This window comes from Fundulus heteroclitus, unplaced genomic scaffold (assembly GCF_011125445.2).
Source record: "Fundulus heteroclitus isolate FHET01 unplaced genomic scaffold, MU-UCD_Fhet_4.1 scaffold_45, whole genome shotgun sequence".
In the NCBI taxonomy this organism is placed as follows: Eukaryota; Metazoa; Chordata; class Actinopteri; order Cyprinodontiformes; family Fundulidae; genus Fundulus; species Fundulus heteroclitus.
The window spans coordinates 1,452,568-1,478,209 of record NW_023396868.1 but is presented as its reverse complement, the minus strand read 5'-3'; the positions used below and the strand labels follow the sequence as shown (position 1 = coordinate 1,478,209).

At 42.2% G+C, this 25,642-nt stretch overlaps 2 protein-coding genes across 5 annotated transcripts in view; one reads left to right on the top strand and one right to left on the bottom strand.

Annotated features, from left to right (window-relative positions):
- The window catches only part of pde6d (phosphodiesterase 6D, cGMP-specific, rod, delta), a 48,890-nt gene extending 23,967 nt beyond the window's left edge, over positions 1–24,923 (bottom strand). Inside the window, exons 1-3 of one of the 4 annotated variants that reach the window (XR_002427664.2) lie at positions 24,632–24,919; positions 20,838–20,926; positions 18,460–18,585 (exon numbers count right to left, since the gene is read on the bottom strand). Coding sequence is in view for 3 of the 4 variants with exons in the window: in XM_036131664.1 (XP_035987557.1) it covers positions 18,460–18,585; positions 20,838–20,926; positions 24,632–24,681 (265 nt within the window). In the remaining variant the exon portion in view is untranslated. Of the gene's footprint in view, positions 1–18,459; positions 18,586–20,837; positions 20,927–24,631 lie in introns of all 4 variants that reach the window. The other 3 variants (XM_036131664.1, XM_036131663.1, XM_012858435.3) reach the window with 3 other exon arrangements.
- Positions 815–3,684, top strand: LOC118560556 (zinc finger BED domain-containing protein 4-like). Its single transcript, XM_036131661.1, has 2 exons — positions 815–2,086; positions 2,421–3,684. Exons 1-2 carry the CDS (start codon positions 1,862–1,864, stop codon positions 3,009–3,011), a joined length of 816 nt encoding a protein of 271 aa, XP_035987554.1. The 5' UTR covers positions 815–1,861; the 3' UTR covers positions 3,012–3,684.
- Positions 24,924–25,642: the final 719 nt, after the last annotated feature.

Below are 25,642 nucleotides of genomic sequence, written 5' to 3'. Positions count from 1 at the left end.
TACAGTAATGTATTTATCCAGAAACAGTGTGGGCTTTCTTACAATACTGAATGCTCTATAATTGTATTTCTTATATTTTTTGATGATGCACATCTATTAGCTTTTTATTCTGAAAAATCTATATTACATATAATATTACAGCAGCAAATTATCAAAGTTTTCCAGGGGATGCATTTTGTGTTTGTCTCTAGAATCCTCGCCGATGATATGATATCGTGTGTGATGAGTGCAAGTGAAATTAAACTGAGATAAGAGATTTCGAAAGAGCAATATGACTGAAATAAATTCAACATGTAAATTCAATTTCAAATTCCAACCCTGTATTTTTAATCATAAAAATTTTACTTTGTTCGTGAAGAAATGTTACGATCGTTTTTAGAACAGAACTGTGAATATTAATAAGAAGAAGATGAATAGACCTCACCTAATCTGATCTGTTTTATGTGGTGCTAGTAATTCAAATTAAACTAATTTTATGCAAATGGAGATTACCTTACCTTGTAAAAACGTGATAACATCATTTGAAAAAAAAATGTTTCAAGAATAATACAAAAAACTAAGGTTGTTTTTGAAGAATTGATCATTCACTTCTTTTTTGCCATTTATTCAATTTGAAACATGCACTCTGACTCTATTCTTTAAATAATCACCTGTCTTGAAAGCTTCCAAAATACATCAGGGAGACTCTATTTTTCAAAATTCTCCCCTCCGGGGCTAGGGCACCAGCATAAGTGCACCCTCCTACCTGATAGTGCGTGGCCTGCTACTGTAAAAAAGTTTGACTGCCCTGCACTGATTATTAAAAACTATTATCTGTTTAAAAGGGAACAGTGTTTCAGACATTTTTTTGTTTATTAAAACTAAAGTACAGGTTTTAAACTACAAATGGCTACATTTAGGATCTTTTGAACAAGATACCAATAAACCTTTCATTTGAGGGATGAATCAGTTATGGAAAATGTAGTATGATGAATTATGTAGTTTTTGAGTTGTACTTTAATGGACCATCATTGTCCATTCACCTGGCCAGGCACAGAAAGGTTTGTCAGAGTACAAAGACCAAGAAGCACATAAACTGGAGATACTAACAGAACAAAAAAAAAAAAGACAAAAACAAAAACCAACCAAAAAAACAGGTCTTTTAAATTTATAAAACACTTTATGAGCTTAAATACATGATTTATGACCCAGGCAATCATCTCGTTTTGTCATTTTACAAGAAAATAACTTTAATCTTGAGGTAACGGAATGATGATCATTTCAGAATAATGAAAAAAAAAATTGTGATAACACAGGAACCTACCAGCGGCTTACGACTAGGGCTGCAACGATTAGTCGACGTTGTCGACAAAAATCGATGATAGAAATTGTCGACAATGAATTCCATTGTCGACTATTGTCGCCAGACGTGTTTTTCAAACAGAGTGAGGCATCTCACTTGATTATGATCTCTGCCGAGAGTCGCTCATGCGCAGTAGTGTCTCTGTCTCTGAGCAGTAACATACAAATATGGCGGCGTCAATATCAGGTACGCGTACCAAGACTTCTAAAGTTTGGGAGCATTTTAGCCTGGATACGGCGCATAAAAAGATTACTTGCAAGGTTTGCAAAGCAGACCTTGGGTATCATGGCAGTACCTCGGTGATGCACGAACATTTAAAGAGAACGCATGTCGGGGAGTTGAACGAAACGGAGTCTGACTCGCCTCGATAAGATGCAAGTAACATTCAAGCCAATGCAGTTTTATTGACATACATTGTGCATTTTATAAGCGCATTTTTGCTATTAAAAAGAGCTTGAGCGTTATGCCAGACAAACATATTTTAAATTAAATGCATGCAGTCCAAAGAAGAGAAGCACCATGGAGCCCTTCCTGCAAAGGAGGCAGACATGCACCCCGCAACAGGCGGCTGCCCTCACTGAGTCAGTACTGCAGATGCTCATCTATGATATGAGGCCACTCTCCATGGTTGACAGTGCTGGGTTTCAACAGATGATAGCCCAGTTCAACCCCGACTATATCCTGCCATCCAGGACCCATTTCACCCACTTGATGGAGCAGAAATACAGTACAATGTTTCTGAAGGTAATTGTTTAAAATACACACACACAGAGTTCATATAAGCAATCACACATTTAATTTAATAGCGATTATGTATTTCATATTAGCAATCAATCACCCCCACCCACCAACACACACACATTTCATACAAGCAATCACAAATGTCATTTAAAAGCAATTATATATTTAATTAATATATTACATATTTACATATTATGTATTAAAATATCTGAAATACATAACTTAATTTTTGTAGTATGATAGAGCAGCTGCAATAAAACTTATGTTGAATAGTTTCTGTTGATTTGTAGGTTTTTGCTCTTTAAATATTTACAAAAATCAACTTTTGTGTTTAAAGGTAAAGGAGATCCTAAAAGAGGTCAGCAGCTCCCTCACACTGATGTGTGATGTTTGGACCAGCCGTGCCACAGAGGCATATCTTGGAGTTTCGTGTCACTTCATTACCAAAGACTGGCAAATGAAAACTCTAAACCTCTCCACTCTACCTCTAGAAGAGAGGCATACTGCTGCCAACATCATGTTATGGATGGAAGAGATGATAGAGAAATTTGACATCTTGCCTAGCAAAATTAAAGCAATAGTACACGACAATGGGTCTAACATGGTGGCTGCAGCTCGACTCCTGGAAGAAAAACATGGTTGGTTTTCTGTGCGCTGTGCTGGGCACACTCTCCAACTTATTGTTAACAGTGCCCTCAAAGAGCCCAGCATCAACAAAGCCACCGGTGCAGCAAGAAACTTAGTGGAGCACTTTAGGAGAAGTGAGCTGGCGAATTCAAAACTGAAGAAGAAGCAGCAGCAAATGAACACAGCAGAGCACAAGCTGATCCAGGACGTAAATACTCGATGGAATAGCACGTACTACATGATGGAGAGACTCTGGAGCAGCGATGGCCAGTCACAGCGACCCTCTCTGACCCTGAGGTAACACCTAGAGGCAAGCACTACTGTGACCTCAAACCAGAGCAGTGGGTGCTACTTGAAGAGCTGGTGCAAGGGTTGGGGCCTTTTGAATGTGCAACCGTTTTCCTCAGTGGACAGGAGTATGCTACTGCTTCATGTCTTCCACAGCTGGTTAAAGGTCTGCAACAGTCCATACAGCAAACACAGTTTGAGACGAGTGCAGGAAAAGCCTTTCTAGCAATTGCAGGAAAGGGAATAAGTGAGAGGTGGGAGAATCTTAACACTGTGTCTGCAGAGAGAGACAACCCACTTGTTCTTGCAGCTGCCATCGACCCAAGATTCCGAAAGATGAAGTTTATCTCCACTGAAGATGGCAAAAGGGTGCAAAGCACAATTGAAGTTCTTGCCATAAAAGAAGCTAAGGCTGACACTGGGATACATGATGACCCTGAGCTACAGCTGAAGAGGAGGGGCAATGTCTCAGGGGTAAAGTCAGCACTGGATAACCTTCTTCAGTCCGACACTGACAGCCGGAGTGAGGAAGAGGAGGAGACCCAGGAGGACCAAAAAATCCAAATGGTGAGGAGGGAAGTTCAGCTGTTCTTCACAGAGGCACCAATAGGCAAAAAGGATGATCCGCTCAGCTGGTGGAGAGAAAATGAGGGGCGTTTTCCCACACTGTCCAATGTAGCAAGATCCCTTTTGTGCATTCCTGCAAAATCCACCCCCAGCAGAGCGAATCTTCTCAGCAGCAGGACATATCTGCTCGCAGAAGAGAGCAAGTCTCACACGAGACCATGTTTATATGCTGACTTTTCTTAGTATAAATAAATTGAACAACATATCCTGAGCCTCATCTTGATTTTAAACCTGGTCTGTCCACCATGCCAAGTTTGTGTCCAAGTTATATCACACAGCCCATGTTTACAACTTGAGTAAAGACAGCTCTGAATGCTTATTTTCAGCTGTATCTACTAATGTTAGTTGTTAATACCGTTAGATTTCAGACTGTTGAGAATTGTAAAGTTCTTTTGCAACAGACAGTTGACCACTGAATGTACTTCACAAAATGCACATCTTTGTTTTATTTAATGTTCTGCTGCTGCTAATGAGCCTGTTCTTGGTTTACAGGGGAAACATTTTTTATTTGATTTTAATTTATTAATCATTTATTTGCCTGTCCCTAAAAAATGGACAGAGGTTTATTTATTTATAAATTTTACGTCTCTGTTGACTGAGCACTGTGCCTAATTAAAGTTAGGACATTTTTATTTAATTTTTGTACAAATCCACAGTATGTGGAATAAAATAAGTTTTTTTCATTGTAACCATTTTTTTTGTGTTCATTATCATGTGCCACATAATTAAATCAACTTCATGCTGAATTTAAGAAAAAAGTAATAATTATCCGATTAGTCGACTAATCGTTTCAATAGTCGCTGACTAGTCGACTATCAAAATAGTCGTTAGTTGCAGCCCTACTTACGATGGAATTACTAAGGCGGTGAATGAACAGAACAATAAACTGGATAAGCTGACTGTGATGGTTGGACACAGAGGTGAGATGGGATAAATCTGGAAGTGTGAACGTGACATAGCCCAACTATTTGGAATATTCAATCCTGGAGCCAGTGATGAAAAGACTTTAAAGCTGAAGGAAAAGTTGGTTCAGCTTGTTCTCAAAACAAATTGTGTATTTAAATCAGACTTCCCACTATCTAAATTCTCCCCTGCGTTGTTATGGCAAAATCGCACAGACCTACTCCCCCCAGTGCAAGACATCCGTGGAGGTGTCAAGCTGACCTGCGAAGTGATAAAGACTTTCCATCAAGGACACTTGCCTGCCGGTGGGACGGCGTTCATGGACATACAAAATTCCACACAACATGCACACACTACTGACTTACATTTATCTCATGAACTTATAACAAATCTCAAATGTTCTCCTTATACTATTATGTGTCTTGTTATATTTGTGCCTTTTCGTGCAATGAGGTTTTTTTGTGTAGGATTTCTCATACTGTATCGTGAGAGGTTAGAGTTTGATAATTTTTTGTCTTTTTTTCTCCCACGTTTTAATCTTCCTTCAACAGATTCAAGGGCAGCGCCCTGTGGGCACCGTGTAAGGCGGGGTCCGGGGCAGTTTGGAGGAATGCGCCTAACGGCTGCGCTGATGTAGCAGCGGCCAACTGGCTGCGTTCCTTGGCAACGCAAGGCCTCAGTCAATCGTTCCCCCAAAATGTTTGTTATGTGTATGTGATGGACGGTTGTACTGGAACTGAATTTTCAACTGCAATGAAGATTGTAGTTGACACTAAAATTGATTGATTGATTGATTGATGAAACAAATATTGATCTATACCAGTGGTTTTCAATAGGTGAGACAACGCTGCCGCTCATCACTATGAAACTATGTAGCGATATTTGTGCCTTCTGTTTGTGCGCGCAGTGATACAACTCTCAACACTCAGAACCGGTCTGGCGTGCGCTCAACTCTGAAAAACTCTTCTCAACCCACTGTCCTCACGCTCAGTTCCATCTCTGCTCGCGAGCACCTGCTCATTCCACGCTCAACGCCAGCTGTGCGCTTGCTCAGCTGTTTCTGCACTTGCGACTTCAAAAACTGTCCACTCCACCAGCCAATCAGACAGGTTTTGTTCCATTCAATCAGAGCACGTCTTGCAAATACTGCATTCAGATGGATTAAATGTGTTGACGTCTGTTAATCAAAATGCTGCAGCCTTTGGCAGAAATTACTAAACATAACTGGGATTGAAGAAAAAAAAGAAACACAAATAAAAAGTTTAATATTTTAGCCTAAAATATTTAGGCTAAAATATTTAGACTAAAATATTAGTTACTAAGAGTTACTAAGTGAGGTGTGAAAAATATTTTTGTCTCTTTTCTTTCCAGCTTCTGGGGGGTGATGCAAAAGTTTATTCTGATCATAATCATCATCATTGTCATCATTATTTAAGGGCACTTTAACAAAAGGTAAAACAAAGTGCTAAACATGAGAAATACATCAGATGGCAAGGCAAGGCAAATTTATTTATATAGCACAATTCAGTACAGAGACAATGCAAAGTGCTTTACATGATTAAAATATAGGAAAATAAAACAGAACAAAAGTAGGGATAGAATGTAGAAACAAAAAAGAACATTAAAAACAGTATAACAGTTTAACTAGAACAGTCAGAGTCAATTTTAAACAAATGTGTTTTTAATCTTGATTTAAAAGAACTCAGGCTTTCCGCACTTTTACAGTTTTATGGAAGTTTGTTCCATATAAGTGGAGCATAGGAACTAAATGCTGCTTCTCCGTGTTTAGTTCATGTTCTAGGTATGCAGAGCAGGCTAGAGCCAGAAGACCTTAGTGGTCTGGAGGGTTGATACACTGATAACAAGTATGTGATGTTTTTGGGTGCTAAGCCATTCAGGGATTTTTAGACTAACAGAAGGATTTTAAAGTCTATTCTCTGAGATACATGGAGCCAGTGTAATGACTTTAGAACTGGGGTGATGTGCTCTACTTTCTTAGTCTTAGTGAGGACGCGGGCAGCAGCGTTCTGGATCAGCTGCAGCTGTCTGATCCACTTTTTAGGCAAACCTGTGAAAACACCATTGCAGTAATCAATTCTACTAAATATAAACGCATGGATTAGTCTTTCCAGATCCTTCTGAGACATTAGTCCTTTAATCCTGGAAATGTTCTTCAGGTGATAGAAGGCCGACCTTGTAATTGTCTTTAGATGCTTTTGGAGGTTCAGGTCTGAGTACATCACTACTCCCAGATTTCGGGCCTGATCAGTGGCTCCTAGCTGAAGCAACTGAAGGTGTGAGCTAACTTTTGATCTCTCCTCCATTTGTCCAAAGATTATTACTTCAGTTTTGTTTTTATTCAATTGAAGAAAGATTTGACACATCCAGGCATTGATTTCTTCTAGGCATTTACTCAGTGCCTGAACTGGTTCATAGTCACCCAGTGACATGGTGATGTAGAGCTGTGTGTCATCTGCATAGTTATGGTAGCTGATGTTGTTGTTTCTTATAATCTGAGCTAGAGGGAGCATGTAGATATTGAAGAGGAGGGGACCCAGGATGGTCCCTTGGGAAACCCCACATGTGATTTTTGTCATCTTTGATGTAAAGTTACCTACTGATACAAAAAAGTCCCTGTTCTTTAATTAGGATTTAAACCAGTTGAGAGCTGTACCAGAGAGGCCGACCCAGTTCTCCAGGCGTTCTAACAGGATGGAGTGATCGACAGTATCAAATGCTGCACTGAGATCCAATAGTACCAGTACGGTGGTTCTTCCACAGTCTGTATTTATATGGATGTCATTAAACACCTTGATAAGGGTGGTCTCTGTACTGTGGTGAGCACGGAAGCCAGACTGGAAAACGTCAAAGCGGCAGGTCGTTGTTGAGAAGGTGTTTAATTGTTGTAACACAGCTTTTTCAATAATCTTACTGATAAAGGGGAGGTTTGAGATGGGCCTGTAGTTCTGGAGTAGTAGTTTGTCTAATTTGTTCTTTTTCAGCAGTGGTTTGATAATTGCTGTTTTTAAGGACTGGGGATAAACACCTGACAGAAGGGACGTGTTTATTATCTGAGTCAAATCAGACGCTATGACTGGTAAAACTTTCTTAAAGAAAACTGTGGGTAGAACATCAAGGCAGCAGGAGGAGGAACTTAGCAGCTGAATGATCTGCTCTAAGCTTTTGTGGTTTATTTGGCTGAATTAGGACATTTAGTCAGAAATAGTTCCAGCTGAATACAGCATTGGTTCTGGTGTTGATATGGTAATACAAAGTGATCCTCTAATTTTTAGGATTTTCTCAGTGAAGAAGTTAGCAAATTCATTGCAGGCCCTGGTGGAGTGGAGTTCGGAAGTCACGGACACAGGAGGATTTGTTAACCTGTCGACTGTGGCAAATAAGACACGAGCATTATTAATGTTCTTGTTTATGATCTCAGAGAAGAAAGATTCTCTTGCATTTTTCAATTATAAGTTCTATCTGTCCCCTCCCTGGGCTGCCACCTTACCGTGGTGGAGGGGTTTGAGTGTCCCAATGATCCTAGGAGCTATGCTGTCAGGGGCTTTAAGCCCCTAGTAGGGTCACCCAAGGCAGACAGGTCCTAGGTGAGGGACCAGACAAAGTGCAGCCCAAAATGCCCCTTATGATGAATACAATTATTGGACCTCGTGTTCCCTCGCCCGGACGCGGGTCACCGGGGCCCCACTCTGGAGCCAGGCCTGGAGTTGGGGCACGTTGGCGAGCGTCTGGTGGCCGGGCTTTTGCCCATGGAGCCCGGCCGGGCTCAGCCCGAAGAGGCGACATGGGTCCCCCTTCCGATGGGCTCACCACCTGTTGGAGGGGCCAAAGGGGTCGGGTGCAATGTGTAACGGGTAGCAGTGGAGGGCGGGGACCTTGGCGTTCCGATCCTCGGCTGCAGAAGCTGGCTCTTGGGACGTGGAATGTCACCTCTCTGGTGGGGAAGGAGCCTGAGCTTGTGCGCAAGGTTGAGAGGTTCCGACTAGAGATAGTCGGACTCACCTCGACGCACCGCTCTGGCTCCGGAACCAGTCTCCTTGAGAGGGGCTGGACATTCTTCCACTCTGGAGTTGCCCATGGTGAGAGGCGCCGAGCTGGGGTTGGCATACTTGTTGCCCCCCATCTCGGTGCCTGCACGTTGGGGTTTTCCCCGGTGAACGAGAGGGTGGCCTCCCTCCGCATTCGTGTGGGGGGACGGGTTCTGACTGTTGTTTGCGCTTATGCGCCAAACAGCAGTTCAGATTACCCACCCTTTTTTGAGTCCTTGGAAGGGGTACTGGAGAGTGCCCCTCCTGGGGACTCCCTCGTTTTGCTGGGGGACTTCAACGCTCACGTGGGCAATGACAGTGGGACCTGGAGGGGCGTGGTTGGGAGGAATGGCCCACCTGATCTGAACTCGAGTGGTGTTTTGTTGTTGGACTTCTGTGCTCGTCATGGATTGTCCATCACAAACACCATGTTCAAGCATAAGGGTGTCCATATGTGCTCTTGGCACCAGGACACCCTAGGTCGCAGTTCAATGATCGACTTTGTTGTCGTTTCATCTGACCTGCGGCCGCATGTCTTGGACACTCGGGTGAAGAGAGGGGCGGAGCTCTCCACCGACCACTACCTGGTGGTGAGTTGGCTCCGATGGCGGGGGAGGAAGCCGGTCCGACCGGGCAGGCCCAAACGCACTGTGAGGGTTTGCTGGGAACGTCTGGCGGAGTCCCCTGTGAGGCGGAGCTTTAACTCCCACCTCCGGGAGAACTTTAAACACGTCCCGAGGGAGACGGGGGACATTGAGTCTGAATGGACCATGTTCCGCGCCTCTATTGCTGAGGCGGCTAGTCGGAGCTGTGGCCGCAAGGTTGTCGGTGCATGTCGTGGCGGCAACCCTTGAACCCGCTGGTGGACACCAGCGGTGAGGGAAGCCGTCAAGCTGAAGAAGGAGTCCTATCGGGCTTTTTTGGCCTGTGGGACTCCGGAAGCAGCTGATGTGTACCGGCAGTCGAAGCGGCAGGCGGCTCGGCTGGTCGCCGAGGCAAAAACTCGGGCGTGGGAAGAGTTCGGAGAGGCCATGGAGAAAGACTTCCGTACGGCTTCGAAGCGATTCTGGTCCACCATCCGGCGTCTCAGGAGGGGGAAGCAGTGCAGTACCAACACTGTTTACAGTGGGGGTGGTGTGCTGCTGACCTCGACTCGGGACGTCGTGAGTCGGTGGGCGGAATACTTCGAAGACCTCCTTAATCCCACCAACACGTCTTCCATTGAGGAAGCAGAGCCTGAGGACTCTGGGTCGGGTTCTCCCATCTCTGGTGCTGAGGTTGCCGAGGTTGTTAAAAAGCTCCTCGGTGGCAAGGCTCCGGGGGTGGATGAGATTCGCCCTGAGTACCTTAAGGCTCTGGATGTTGTGGGGCTGTGTTGGTTAACGCGGCTCTGCAACATTGCGTGGACATCGGGGGCAGTTCCCCTGGATTGGCAGACTGGGGTGGTGGTCCCCCTATTTAAAAAGGGGGACCGGAGGGTGTGTTCCAACTACAGAGGAATCACACTCTTAAGCCTCCCTGGTAAGGTCTATTCAGGGGTTCTGGAAAGGAGGGTCCGTCGGATAGTCGAATCTCGGATTCAGGAAGAGCAGTGTGGTTTTCGTCCTGGCCGTGGAACACTGGATCAGCTCTACACCCTCAGCAGGATTCTTGAGGGGGCATGGGAGTTTGCCCAACCAGTCTACATGTGCTTTGTGGATCTGGAGAAGGCATTCGACCGTGTCCCCCGGGGGATCCTGTGGGGGGTACTCCGGGAGTATGGAGTACCGGACCCTTTAATAAGGGCTGTCAGGTCTCTGTACGACCGGTGTCAGAGTCTGGTCCGCATTGCCGGCAGTAAGTCGGACTCGTTTCCGGTGAGAGTTGGACTCCGCCAAGGCTGCCCTTTGTCACCGATTCTGTTCATAACTTTTATGGACAGAATTTCTAGGCGCAGCCAAGGTGTTGAGGGGATCCGCTTTGGTGGCCTTAGGATTGCGTCCCTGCTATTCGCGGATGACGTGGTCCTATTGGCTTCATCAGGGCGTGATCTACAGCTCTCACTGGAGCGGTTCGCAGCCGAGTGCGAAGCGGCCGGGATGAAAATCAGTGCCTCCAAATCCGAGACCATGGTCTTGAACCGGAAAAGGGTAGAGTGCCTTCTCCGGGTTGGGGAGGATGTCCTGCCCCTAGTGGAGGAGTTTAAGTATCTTGGGGTCTTGTTCACGAATGAGGGGAAGATGGAGCGGGAGATCGACAGGAGGATTGGTGCAGCGTCTGCTGTGAAGCGGGCGCTGTACCGATCCGTTGTGGTGAAGAGAGAGCTGAGCCAAAAGGCGAAGCTCTCGATTTACCGGTCGATCTACGTTCCTACCCTCATCTATGGTCACGAGCTTTGGGTCGTGACCGAAAGAACGAGATCCCGGATACAAGCGGCTGAAATGAGTTTTCTCCGTAGTGTGTCTGGGCTCTCCCTTAGAGATAGGGTGAGGAGCTCAGTCATCCGGGGAGGACTCAGAGTAGAGCCGCTGCTCCTCCACGTCCAGAGGAGCCAGTTGAGGTGGCTCGGGCATCTGGTCAGGATGCCTCCTGGACGCCTCCCTGGAGAGGTGTTCCGGGCACGTCCCACCGGGAGGAGGCCCAGGGGAAGACCCAGGACACGCTGGAGGGACTATGTCTCCCGGCTGGCCTGGGAACGCCTTGGGGTTCCTCCTGAGGAGCTGGCCCAAGTGGCTGGGGAGAGGGACGTCTGGGCCTCCCTACTGAAGCTGCTACCCCCGCGACCCGACCCCGGATAAGCGGAAGACAACGGACGGACGGACGGACGAAGTTCTATCTGTAAAGTCTCTCTTTATAGATGTCATCGTGAACCTGAAGACTGTTCTTTCCCACCTGCGTTCAGCTTTTCGACACTCCCTTTTTTCACCTCTCACTGCTGGAGCCTTTCTCCAAGGAGATTTTTTCCTTCCGGAAAGAACTTTCACTTTAACTGGAGCAATGCAGTCAATGATGCCTGAGACTTAAGAATGAAAGTTATCTAAAAATCTAATACAAATTCATACGGATCACTTTGAGCCAAAAAATAAAATAATTAAATGTAGTCTATTAAATATAAGGTCTCTCCCTCCGAAGACTTTGTTAGTTAATGAATTGATTTCTGATAATCAGATTGATTTGTTTTGTCTCACAGAAACCTGGCTACAAGAGGACTACGTTAGTATAAATGAGTCAACCCCCTCCAGTTATTCAAATTTCCACATTCCCAGATCTGTGGGAAGAGGAGGAGGAGTGGCAACTATCTTTCAGTCTGATTTATTAATTAGTCCCAGGCCAACTAATAATTACAGTTCTTTTGAACATTTAGCCCTCAGTTTCCCTCATCCAAACTGCAAAGCAATAAAACCTCTTCTGTTTGTTGTTTTGTATCGTCCACCAGGCCCTTACACTCAGTTTTTGGATGAGTTGTCAGATTTCTTATCTGATTTGGTGTTAAATACTGATAAGGTTATTATAGTGGGTGATTTTAACATCCATGTTGACACTGAATGTGATAACCTTAGTGTAGCCTTTAAAACTATCCTAGATTCAATTGGTTTTGCTCAAAATGTGCATGAACCGACGCACTCTCGGCTCCATACTTTAGACCTTGTTCTGACATATGGCATTGATTGTGAAGAATTAACAGTATTCTCTCACAACCCTGTCCTGTCTGATCATTTTTTAATAACATTTGAGTTTAATCTAACTGAGTTCTCCACCCCCAAAAGAGGGTTCCATTATAGTAGATTTTTATCGGATAATGCTGTATCAAAACTTAAAGAGTCTGTCCCCTTTTTAATATCCTCAGTATTGCAGAAATGCCCTGTAGATGGCAGCATTGCTGTTTCTTCCCATTCACAAATCGATACCTTTGCTAACAATCTGACTTCCTCATTGCGTTCTGCATTAGACAATGTAGCTCCCTTGAAAAAGAAGGTGATTATTCACAGGAAGCTGGCTCCTTGGTTTAATTCAGAGCTGTTCCTTGAAGCACAATGTTAGGAAATTGGAGAGAAAATGGCGCTCTACACACCAAGAGGAATCCTACTTAATCTGGAGGGACAGACTATTGTTGTATAACAAGACTCTTCGCAGAGTTAGAGCAGCATATTTTTCATCATTAATTGAAGAGAATAAAAATAATCCTAGATTTCTCTTTAGTACAGTTGCCAAACTTACCCAGAGCCACAGCTCTGTTGACCCATCCATTCCCTTAGCTCTTAGTAGTAATGATTTTATGGGATTCTTCATAAATAAAATTGATGCCATTAAAAATAAAATAATTGGCATCCTCCCAAACATGATTACCTCGTCCTCAGTAAGTGAGGCAGCATTGGAGGAATCTTTAGAATCTGCGCAGTGTTTGAACTGTTTAGAAGCAGTAGAGCTTTCTGAGCTATCTAAAATTTTAGCTTCATCTAAACCATCTACCTGTATGTTAGACCCAATCCCAACCAAGTTGTTTAAGGACATATTCCCTTTGATCAGTGGCACTATTTTAGACATGATTAATCTATCCTTAGTAAATGGATATGTACCACAGGTTTTGAAAGTAGCTGTTATTAAACCTTTACTTAAGAAACCTTCTCTTGATCAAGATGAGTTAGTAAATTACAGACCTATATCTAATCTTCTTTTCTTATCTAAAATTCTTGAGAAAGTAGTTGCTAATCAACTTTGTGAACATTTACAAAGTAATGACCTACTTGAGGAGTTTCAGTCAGGCTTCAGAGCTCATCATAGCACTGAAACAGCTCTGGTGAAGGTCACTAAGGATATTCTCATGGCCTCAGATAATGGACTTGTGTCTATACTTGTCCTGTTAGATCTCAGTGCTGCGTTTGATACAGTTGATCACAATATTCTCCTACAAAGACTTGAGCATACTGTAGGGATTAAGGGGAAAGCATTAGGCTGGTTTAAATCTTATCTGTCAGACAGATTCCAATTTGTTCATGTTAATAATAAATCTTCCTCAAACTCTAGGGTCACCTGTGGAGTACCACAGGGTTCAGTCCTTGGACCAATTCTCTTTACTATATATATATGCTTCCGATAGGCAAAATTATCAGACAGCATGGGATTAATTTCCACTGTTATGCTGATGATACTCAGCTATATTTATCCATAAATCCTGATGAATCCAATCAATTACTTCGACTGCAGTCATGTCTTGATGACATCAAAAGCTGGATGACTTTAAATTTCCTGCATCTAAATTCTGACAAGACCGAAGTTTTAATCTTTGGGCCAGAGTCCTCAAAAAATAAACTTCTTAACCAATCACTTAATCTGGGTGGCATTAACCTGGCCTCTGGTAATAAAGTAAAAAATCTTGGTGTTATTTTTGACCAAGACATGTCATTTAAATCCCATATTAAACAGGTTTCCAGAGTTTCCTTTTTTCACCTCCGGAATATCGCCAAAATTAGAAACATTCTGTCCAGGAGTGATGCTGAAAAACTGGTCCATGCATTTGTTACTTCAAGGCTGGACTATTGTAATTCTTTACTATCAGGAAGTCCACAAAATGCAGTTCAAAGCCTTCAGCTGATCCAAAATGCTGCAGCAAGAGTTCTGATGAAAATCAACAAGAGGGATCATATTTCTCCAATTTTAGCTTCCCTTCATTGGCTTCCTGTTAAATCAAGAATAGAATTTAAAATTCTTCTTCTAACGTATAAAGCCCTTAATAATCAAACTCCATCATATATCAGAGCTCTGATTACCCCGTATGTTCCTAACAGAGCACTTCGCTCTCAGACTGCAGGTCTGCTGGTGGTTCCTAGAGTCTCTAAAAGTAGAATGGGAGGCAGATCCTGTAGCTATCAGGCTCCTCTCCTGTGGAACCAACTCCCAGTTTTGGTCCGTGAGGCAGACACCCTGTCTACTTTTAAGACTAGGCTTAAAACTTTTCTTTTTGACAAAAATTATAACTAGTGGCTCATGTTACTCTCAGCTACCTTTATAGCTTTACTGCTATAGGCTTAGGCTACTGGAGTATATCAGGATCTAATTTTCTCACTCTATTGAGTTCTACTGTTCTTCAATTATGCATTATGTGTTGTCATTTCTGCTTTAACTTTCTGTTCTCTCTCTTTTCTCTTCATAGTAGGTACACCTGGTCTGGCGTTCTGTTAACTGTGACATCATCCAGAGAAGACGGCTCACCCGCTACTACCATCTAATGTAGAACAGATTACTAGATCAGTGTGTGCTTCTGTGCTTTTTTGTTTCTCTTGTTGTGTCTCTGTTCTGTCTTCTGTAACCCCAGTCGGTCGAGGCAGATGACCGTTCATACTGAGCCCGGTTCTGCCGGAGGTTTTTCCTTCCCGTTAATGGGTGGTTTTTCTTCCCACTGTCGCTTCATGCTTGCTCAGTATGAGGGATTGCAGCAAATCCATGTACAATGCAGATGACTCTTCCAGTGGCTCTACGCTTCCCCAGGAGTGAATGCTGCTTGTCGGGACTTTGATGCAATCAACTGGTTTCCTTATATAGGACATTTTTGACCAATCTGTATAATCTGACCCAATCTGTATAATATGATTGAACTTGACTTTGTAAAGTGCCTTGAGATGACATGTTTCATGATTTGGCGCTATATAAATAAAATTGAATTGAATTGAATTGAATCTACTAGCTCATCTACTGAGTTGCAGCCCAAGGTTGAAGTAGCAGAGTAAGCTTGAATAAAAGTTTCCGTGGCATTGTCCTTAAAGGTGGGTTTTCTTACGATGTCCCTTTGGCTAAATGAGTCACTGGAAATAATGCTTTCAAAGGTAACAGAGAAGTGATCAGTTACATTGACCTTAGAAATCTTTAGATCTTTAGTGATGATCAAGTCTAAAATATGTCCCTGTTTTTGGTTTAACATGTTGAGTTAAAACAAAGTTTCTAAGTGTGTCACACAGTTCTTTTGCACTTTTGTCTTCAGGGTTGTCAACGTGAAAGTTGAAGTCTCCCACAATAATTAAACTGTCATATTCAACACATATCACAGATAGGAGGTCACTAAAATCATTAAAAAAGTTTGATGTAGACTTAGGAGGCCTGTAAACATTGAGAAACATAGTTCGTACCGCGCTCTTTACCTGGAGAGCCAAATGTTCAAAAGAGTCAAATTTTCCCAAAAAAAACTTTTTACACTTTAGTGAATCATTAAACTATGTTGCTACTCCTCCACCTTTCCTTTGCTCTCACAAAGAAAATTGTAGTTTGGAGGTGTCGACTACAACAGAATAAGTTCTTCATTAGATTCATGTAACCATGTTTCTGTTAAAAACATTACATCAAGATTATTGCCAATAATGAAGTCATTAAATAAAAGGGATCTTCCTGACAGAGATCTAATGTTTAATAAACCCAGTTTATATGACTTAGTGGTTGATGATGTCTCTGTGGCACGTTGCATCTGACAGTTTATGACTTTTAAGTATTTGTTCCTGTTTATCCTTTTGTTTTTCTTATTTCTGCCACGTATCATCACAGATATTCCATAATCTCCGGCAAAAGGCCCAATATGATGCTGGAAACTGTCATGTCTGATAAACGTGCGGCCAGGGCCCGATCTGTATCACAGCGAAGTAATTTGGAGTTCCTCAGTACCAGAATGTTCTGTGATACGTAGAGTAGGAGGCTCTGAGGCCTTTGGAAAATGCTGGTTTAGTCACAGCAGAATGGCTATGTGGAAAGGATGTCATCTGTAGGCCAATCTTAAATACTTTGTTCATGTTATGAGAAAATTCCAGAAAAGGAACTTCTGGGCTTTGTGGAGAAGAAGGGGAGGCGGGTGCAGTCTGGACCGGTGTTTGTGACGATGGAGGTTCTTGGTCCTCTCTTTGTCCTGCTGAGATCTGGGATGAATCCTCCTGTAGCTCTGACGACGCCTCTTTCTGTGTCATCTTTCTGGCCATCTTTATCTTGGCTTGTTCGGGCTGTACTGGGCTTATCATTTGTTTTGGCACTGGTTGATCTTTGTTTTGGAACAAAGCTGATGGAGCATGGTTCACAGAATAGAAGATGTTTGAAATCAGCTGTTTTGCACCTGACCTATTTAGATGTAAACCATTGTCCCTGAACAGATGTCTCCTCTCCCAAAAGATGTTAAAGTTGTCTATGAAGGTCACAGTTGTTTGTTTGCATGTTTTTTTCCAGCCATTTGTTTAGAATCAGAATTATAGAAAAAATCTCATCTCCGCAATTAACGGGCGCACGAGAGCCGCTGAGAAACACCTTGACATTAAGGCCCTCAACTAAGTTCAACAGACGAATGTAATCCTCCTTCAATACTTCTGATTTTCTTATCCGGGTGACGTCGCCCAGGGCTTCAGCTTGTATTATGAGTTTTTCCAAGGTCTGGCGTTCTTTCAAGATCCTTGGAAAGATGTCTGAAATATCAGACACCAGGCCACAGTTCCTGTCGTTATAAATCAACACCTCTGTGTTTTTCTTGTTACAGAAATGTTTAATCTCACTTACAGATCCATTGCATAATATCAGGGTCCTCGGCCCTGTGGCATGTCTTTTCTCTGATGTCTTAGAACGAAGATCGTTGACATACTTCTGATTGATGTCAAGATCCTCCTGGGTCACATTTTGGAGCGGAGCGAATCTGTTTAGTAATGGAATTCCAACATTTCCAGTAGGCTTACTCCTATCATTTGTTTTGAGAACAGCCCGGTGTGGTTTCACTTGTCTTGGGACATCTCTCTGTAGTCTCGGACAGTTTTCTTTGTCTAGGTGTGGGGTTCGTTGATCCTTTGGTCTTGCACCCAGAGTGGTCCAGGGATTCTCATTTTCCTCAGGTAACTGTTTGTTCGCTGAGTCGCTGGGCTGGTGGTCACCGCTCGGAATCACAGGCAGGGTTGTTGCATTTCCATGCGCGGCGTTTACATCATAATTCACTTCGAGTCGACAGATTTTCAGTTCCATAACAGCTATCTTCAGTAAAAGCTTGTCAAAGTCCATTGTGGTGAAGGTAGGCATCTTTTAAAAATCAAAAAATAAGTAAAAGGACATAAATAAAATAACTAAATCCAACTTTCTGTGGTTTTGGTTAAGAGATAAAAAGGAGATAAAACGTAAAAGGCAGGAAAATGCAAGCAAGTAGGGAGCAGAGAAAAAAGCATCCGAACAGGCAGAGAGGCGGAGATCTAATATAAGATAAGAGATAACATCTAATAAAATGCTTGTTTGTTAAAATAGCAATGTTTAAATTGTGTATAATTAGCCTTAAAAGTAAATCGTAATATGGATTGTGTTGACGTCTGTTTAATTCAGGTTTGCTTTTTTATTATTATTCTTTCGGTTGACGTCTCGTGTTGACGTGAGTTCAGTTTGACATTGCCGTCTGTTTAGTTCAGTTTGTCTGCTGTTGAAAACAATCGTTTATGAATTTGCTCTAATGACAGTTCAATTTTAAAACTAGGCCCACTGTCCGTGATGTTTCAGTAAAAGTAACCTGTAAGATAGAAATATTTGGATGGATATTTTATGAATAGGCCTTTTTTATGAATGTACTCTGTTAAAATAAATACAATAAAAAACATGCATTGGGCTATCAGTTGTTTTTGAAACACAATATTCCAGGAACACAAAAGAAAGATGCATTTACTGCAGGGACCTGTGTGGGGTAGGTTTGTGGTTGGGAGGGGGGAGGTTATCTTTACCTATTCCAAGGGGAGGCTCACATTCAATGAATTTGAAAACCGCTGATCTATACAATATATGAAAAATTGACATTAAGTTTAACTTCTAAATAACTCATTAGTCCCTGTTAGAAATAAGTGGGGTAGACTGATGTCACATACGGGACAGCCCAATGCAGTCTCCAGTTTTAGATGGCCTATTGTTATCACTGCTTACCTTCTAAACACTGTCCTTTGAAGAAAACTTTCTGCTCCAACCTAAACTTTTCCAGTTGCTCAGTGGAAGAAAAGTTCAGCTCTCTGGACACAGCTTTACATTTCAGGATCTTCTTTGGGACACGAGCTAAAAAATACAAAAATGGGGACAAATTACAATGATCTAATGCTACTAATTACAACATAGCTTGTCTAAAAAGCAATCCTAATAGATCTTCACATGTGGTTTTACTTAGAAGGGTTTAATGTAGGGAACAATATGGCCTTACACACATACCTTACTGGTAAATATGTCCTGGCTTAAAAGTGGCTTTCAAAGACGCTAACTAAACTGGACTACAGAGTCTTAAACTAAACAAGATTCATTAAGGTTTACTAGTCTGAGTTATTTAACCCGATGTTTTTTTTTATAAAACTTGGAATGGATAAACAAAAGGCTAACACTGAAGATCGAAGTTTTTGGAAATCATAATTTTATTGAAACAAAAAGGACTTCATACACAACCATTTGTATTGCTGACTTCAAACTGGACCAACATCTGACATCAAACTAGAAGGACATCCAGTGGAGCAATGGAAGAGCTGACACACCATGTACAGAGGTTATATTCCTTGATGCAGCTATCCCGGATGTGATTCCTGTCCTCAGACCATTTCCGTGTCTTTCCCTCTTCTCTGCTCTTCAACTTGTCAAGCAAGTGAGTAAAGGTCTGTAGTACCTTCAAAAAACTGTGAAAAGTTGCATTTGGCCTCATGTCCTACTTATGGTGGTGGTGGGGGGGGGGGGGGGGATACACCTCAGACCCAACAGAGGTACACACTCACACACCAAGTCAGTTTGGATTGACTTGGGGTGAATCTTCTTCATCCATACATCTCCTCTTGGTCTTCTGCCAGGCATTTTCTGCCCCAGCAACCTTCTACTGATGTACTCACAATTCATGCTGTACATGTCCAAACCATATCAGTCTGGCTTCTAGCTTTATCTCTAAAACATCCAACATGAGCTGCCCCTCTGATGAACACATTCCTGATCCATCTTCGTCACTCGTAAAGAGAACCTCAACCTCTTCATCTCCGCTACCTCGAGCACTGCATCCTGTCCTTTCCTCAGCACCACTGTCTCTAAACCAGACATCTGATGTCTATTTGCATGTTTTCTTTTTTACTACTTTGGGTTTTGCTTGTCCTAGCATGCATATTTTGTCACATCGCTGTGGAAATCGGTTGCTGTCTTTCCTTTATTTGACTATTTACATTTTTTACCAAAGTATGCCATATTATCAAATAACCAATAATTGTGCAATACTTACTCTGGTCGTATTTTTTGTTACTTTTATTTTTGCCTTTCTGATAAGCTCAATCTCTGCTGCTTTAGAAAAAATTATAGGCGTTTGATTTTTTTATTAGTGTGTAATTACAGCTATATTTTGTAATCCTGTTCAGAAACACTTTTTGAGAAGAAAAGAAGAAGAAGAAATCATAATTTGTCATTGCAATTGTACATTTCAATGAAATTTGTCTTCTAAATTTTAACCCATCCCTTACGGGGCAGTGGGCATCTATCACAGCGCCCGGGGAGGAATCTGGGGCTAAGGGTCTTGCTCAGGGACCCACAGTGGCAGTCTGCGGAGATTGAACCAGGTACTTGCAACCTTCTCAGCGTGCAATTGTGCGGCTCTAAACACAAAGTCACCACTCCCCTGTTATACTGGGTTATTGTTACACTGGGTTTTGGTTATACTGGGTAAAATCATCCTTCCATCCTGAAAGTAGTTAATACATTATGTATTCACAAAAAGGAGGTTTAAAAAAAATCATTCTCTGTAGGAGCTGCATGCCTGTAAAAACTAACCAATCTTTGCCATTGGGTCCAGAGGTTATAGAGTTTTGTTCCTTCTCTCACCCAAAGACGTTATATACTCACCCTCCTCTGTCCCTCAAGTTTCGGAAGAATCCCCTTATCTATTGGTTGTCCCACATGGCAATCATTCTGACGCACTCATCTAACGCCAGCATCCGTGCTCTTTCATTCTGAGTGATCCCCATGAAGAGCAAGGTAAGACGGTCTTGTGCATGAGCAGTTATTCAAAAAGGGACTGGGGAAAAGCGCCAGCCTTAGCTTTAATGAGTTAGTGTGTAACTCTAAAGCCTACCAAACTTGTTTGTTTAATATAAATTACCTTAACTTGTATAATGCTGGGCTGCACAGTGGAGCAGTGGGTAGCGCAAGCACTATACACTTTACACCACATTCAGTGATTCACTCACATATTCCCACAGTGACAAGCTACATTGTTGCTTCAGCTGTCCTGGGGCAGACTGACAGAAGCAGGACTGCACCACTGTTGCAATATAACATTTACTTTGTGAACGTACCTTCATGTTCTACCCCTGGCACAGAAAGATCTTCTGTTCCTTGCCACAGCACTTTCCCCGTCTCTGCATCACGAAGATTCATCCAGTTTCTGGCAAGAAAATGTTAAGGAAACACAACCAAAAACAAGCAACCAGAACTTTTATAAACCAACTGCCTATGTTGAAGGTGCTCTGACTAAGATGCAACGCCATCCGCAAAAGTTCTCCAACTTGTTTCTCTGGAGTCTGGATGAGTGGCAGGATATGGAAACAGCTTCTCAGTCTGCCTTTGTCTGTTTGTCTATGCTGTGGTACTGCAGTTTCCCTCACTTCCCCCTACGTCATTGGGCTGTTTTACATAAATAGCCCCAAGCAAATTAATTAGTTTCAGAGGCCCTTCAGGTTAAATGTAGCTCTAGTCTACCTAAGGTATTTATAAGAAGGATAAAAGAATAACAGAAAAACTTTGGATAATCATGAATAAAAAGTGGAGAAATGTACAAAGAATGTATGTAAAAGAGTTAAGAAAATATTTTCTGTATTGCATGATAATTTTGGTAGCCTAAATGGTCATCTAAGTTTGTGTGTGCGATGCCGTCTCCTCGCTTTGATTGCTCACTTTTCAGGCTGATGCGTAAAAGCACCAAGGTGTGCAGAGTAAAAGGCGCCTTGATCTGAAGCAATACACTTTAAACTGCATTTGTGCAGTGACCAATTTAACTTTTAACACTCCCAGAGATGTTTGTTTTCTCCCTCCATTTAATGTCCGTCATTTTGCCAAATCTGACCACTTTATATAAGCAGGCAACCCCAGCACAATGCTTACTACAATATCAAAAAGATAAGGTAGTAAAATATCTGGCGAGTAAAAACAAGCATGCCAAAATAATGAAGATCTAAATAAGGTGCTTTAAAACATCTTGATGCTGTGTGACAAACAATAAGTTTTGTTATTTTTCACTATCATGACACAATTATTAATCCAGTCTAATATCTCTCGTTTCATTACTAGGAGCACATTTGTGTTGTTTTTTTTTGTTTTACTTGTACTAATCAACCAATCACAGTTCTTAAGAGACAGCATTACACCTACCAACGGGGTCAACCATACCTCCTCACCAAGATAAAAATTTCTGTCATGTCCTTACTGAGAGTGGCTCTCAGCAGCATCTGAATTGCTTTGTAAGACAAGACGCCTAGGTAGGAATTTTTAGGTTAAGACGAGCTCTCTGAGAGACTGAGAATCTTTGTGAATATGGGCACTGATCAAGGACAATAAATGCGGTAAAAGCTTCACGTTTGTTTCTGGAGTCCTTGTTGCAATCTTGGCTGTGCTGCAGCAAACTCTTTGAATTATGTGTCAAGTTTAGTCTTGAAATGCTTTATCTAACTTTTGTGTTACATATGAAAATCAGTATTAAATACCCGGTCACCACTCGCCACGCATCCAAATAACCATGGCAACTGAGCTGTCAGATAGTCAGAGACACCTCAAATGATTTTTGTAGTGACAGCAAACCAACAGCTTCTTGAGTGACATCAGTAACTAGAAACTTTCAATTTCTGAAGAAATTGAAGAAGGCGCCCGCCTGGTGGTGCGCATAACCGTCAAAGCCAAAGCTTCTGAGTTCCTTGGTTGTAGGCCCTTATTGCTTGGAGATTTTAAATCAAATCTTCTGAGTGATAAGGATTTGTCTACGTCAAAACCAGCCAACAGGAGAACGTCTGCATCGAAGCAGCATGGAAAATTGGTGTTATTAAAACACAATTAAATACTTAAATGTAGCATGAAAAAATTAAATATGTGAATAAAAATGTTAAAGGCTTCAATAAATGGTGAAATGTGTTGATTTAAATTAAAAAATATTTATTTAAACCCAAAGGAAAATTAAATGTTGGGTAAAAATGTAAAACTCTGGAATTGCCATAACAGGTTACGATCCTGCAACGTCTTGATTGGCAGCCAAACACCCAACCCACTGTACCAAAGACCAGTGCCATGCTCTGCTCCGAATTATGGAGAGGTCAACTGTGTTGAAGAAGCGGTTTTTGGTTAATTTTGTCACCAGGGTAACTGGAAATGGCGTCAAGTACAAAAAGCCCGCTTCACAGCATCGAGACGAACGTTTTGATGTATAGCATGTGGAGGCAGACCCTACGATTCGGCCTGTATTAACGGTGATGGATCCTTATTAGGTGGATAGTATTAGGCTCCGCATGCATTTCAATGCATAGGCAGGCGCCTAATAACAAACTGGGTAATTTGAGCTTGATTACAGCCTAATGCTGATCATTGTAATGTAGTGAATATGCCTCCAATACTTGGATGAGGAAGTCTGTCCTCACACACTATATGGAGTACTTTAAATTGTTAAGACAGGTCAGCAATCGTGCATGGGGCCTGCCCTTACTTCCTTTGAGACACAACTATTATAAATCAGAATAATTATGATTATTATGATAATATATCAAAATACTGAGTTGAGCAGGATTATAACAATATGAGTCCAGTCATAGTTCTGATTATGCTTGGAAATCAGCTCCTTGCTGCAGATGAGAGCAACAGTTTTAGGCATCATATGGATGAGAACGTCCCAAGGGGGAGGCTTAGGATGGCTCAGGGATGTTAACTACAGAGACCGCAGGGGAGCTAGAATTTGAATCAGCACCGCTGACGCACGGTTCCTCCTGGTTTCCCTCTCCAACAATCGGAACAATATCTTGTGGAATGACCTACAGTGCTTGGTATCGATGTCGTTTTATAGGTCCAGGTCTGATTCAGACAGGGTCCAGGACAGCCAAATATTGGCTTCTGGTGTGTTATAGAGCTTCTAGATAAATGATGAATGTGAGAATCAGGAAGAAAAAGAACAGAATCCAAAACTGGCTTCAGTAGCATCTTCCAAGGAGCTCGCCAGCAAGTATAGGGGAAAAATAAATTATCCACAGCATTAACTCAGTCCAGTTCTGACTAGATTTCTATTCACACAAGCTCAAACAAAAAGAAACTGTACTTCCACTACCATAATGTGACCTACCAAATTTCCCCCAGAAAGGGGTTTATGTCAGTTCATGTTCACTACAAAACATTTTAAAGCTCCACTTCCACATGAACCTCATATACACACGGTAGTAAACAAGTATTTGCTTTCAAAATACACAACCAGCACCAAACCGAAATCAAATGGGCCAAAGCTTCAACGTTTTCTTCTCTGCGCAATGTGAGATCAACATTCGGAACCTTCTATTTAAATTTTCCGGATTAGAATTGGGATTGTCACCTAATCTGTATTTGACAGCGCAGATGAAGAACTGCTCCTCTTCGCTTCCTTCATCATAAAAATTACCCGCTGTTTACAGAGCAGATCAATTTCGACAATCTTTTAAACGCAGCATAAACTCGTTTTTCCAGAAACGGCCATTAATCTGAGAATATACCCAGAAAATACGACCGCTTGGGCCAACTTCTCTATATTGGAACACGAGATTTAACAAAACAGTATTTTTCACGCTTCAAGGGCATTAGGGCTAAAAAACTTGAGACAAGTAAGCAAGAGCCAAAATGACATCTGGTCCCGCGAATCTAAAGCAGTTTTTCGTGGCAGCCCCGCTAGGCACAAGGAACTCTAAGGAAACAACAAGCTACCAGTGAAGCCCCGGGTCCAGCTGGGCCGCCCGTCGCGTCCAGACAGTGGAAACAGTAGAGAAGAGGCGCCGCAGTGGTGCTGCAGGTTAGCCGTAGCAGCTCAGCTCAGCCATAGAGACCTGTTTGGAACACACAGCTAGCGCACTGCAAACGTCTGATGAAAGGATACAGTTTAAAGCCCTTTAGTATTTCCTTGGCTCTGTCTTCGTCCGAAGACATTTTAGGAGTCGTTTCTCTTTGCCTTGCGCGGATTCTCCAGACTTTGCACAATAGCTAAACTGCCGTCAACTTAGCCTAGCTAACCAAATCTTGTCCTGGAATAGTGGGACCAACAGGCCCGAACAATGAAACATGAACAGTTGGACTACAGAATAAATCCGATTCCACTAATATAATTAGCTAAACACACTCAAAGGCAACAGACAACGGTCTCAGCCAATTTAGGTGTCACAGTCGCTCGAACGAACCAATCACAGACAGTATGCCACCGGTGGGCGGGACCAAGGTGGGTCTTAACGGTCGTCAGATGCTACGTCACTGCGATGTTGCATTCGATGGAAACAGGAAATTTGATATTCCCATTTAGAGTGAAAAGACCCATCATGGATCCTTTGGGGTGGCTTTGAAATGTATCCATCACCAACATCTCTAGCTGAGGTAAATTTTTAAATAAAGTCCTTAAATTGTCAACAAAATATCTAATCGGCAGGACTCACTGTTCACACCAATTTTCCGAATCAGAACCAGTTTTATTTGTCAGGTATGTCTACACATATGAGGAATTTTACTATAGATTGTACAATGCTCACAATGTGCTTACTTATATAATCATACAATACAAAGTCTGTAACATTACATCATATTTCTAATTCCTCTGGAAAGGAAATTAAGTATGTCCATGCTGATTCCAAAGCAGAAAGTCAAACTTTTCTTTTTCTGTTGCTGAGCAATAATTTAACACGTTTAAAAAGGTTTTTTAAGATAACAAAATTGAAGATATAATGCTGCGGAAGCAGAAAGTCCTCCTTTAGCCTTTAAAACAATACCATCTACTTGATCAGTAAGAATAGTAGCAGGAGTAGGTGGGAATTATGGTGAAAAGCTGGAACTTTCGAGACATCAATGCATTAATGCAACATTTATTCATATTTCCTATTGTAGCATAAACCCTGGATTAAAC

Bases quoted from the DNA above. Each gene is read 5' to 3' on its own strand.
- LOC118560556 (XM_036131661.1), top strand. From the start codon at position 1,862: ATGGAGCCCTTCCTGCAAAGGAGGCAGACATGCACCCCGCAACAGGCG. The intron at 2,087-2,420 runs GTAATTGTTTAA...TTGTGTTTAAAG, and splicing joins ACAGTACAATGTTTCTGAAG to GTAAAGGAGATCCTAAAAGA.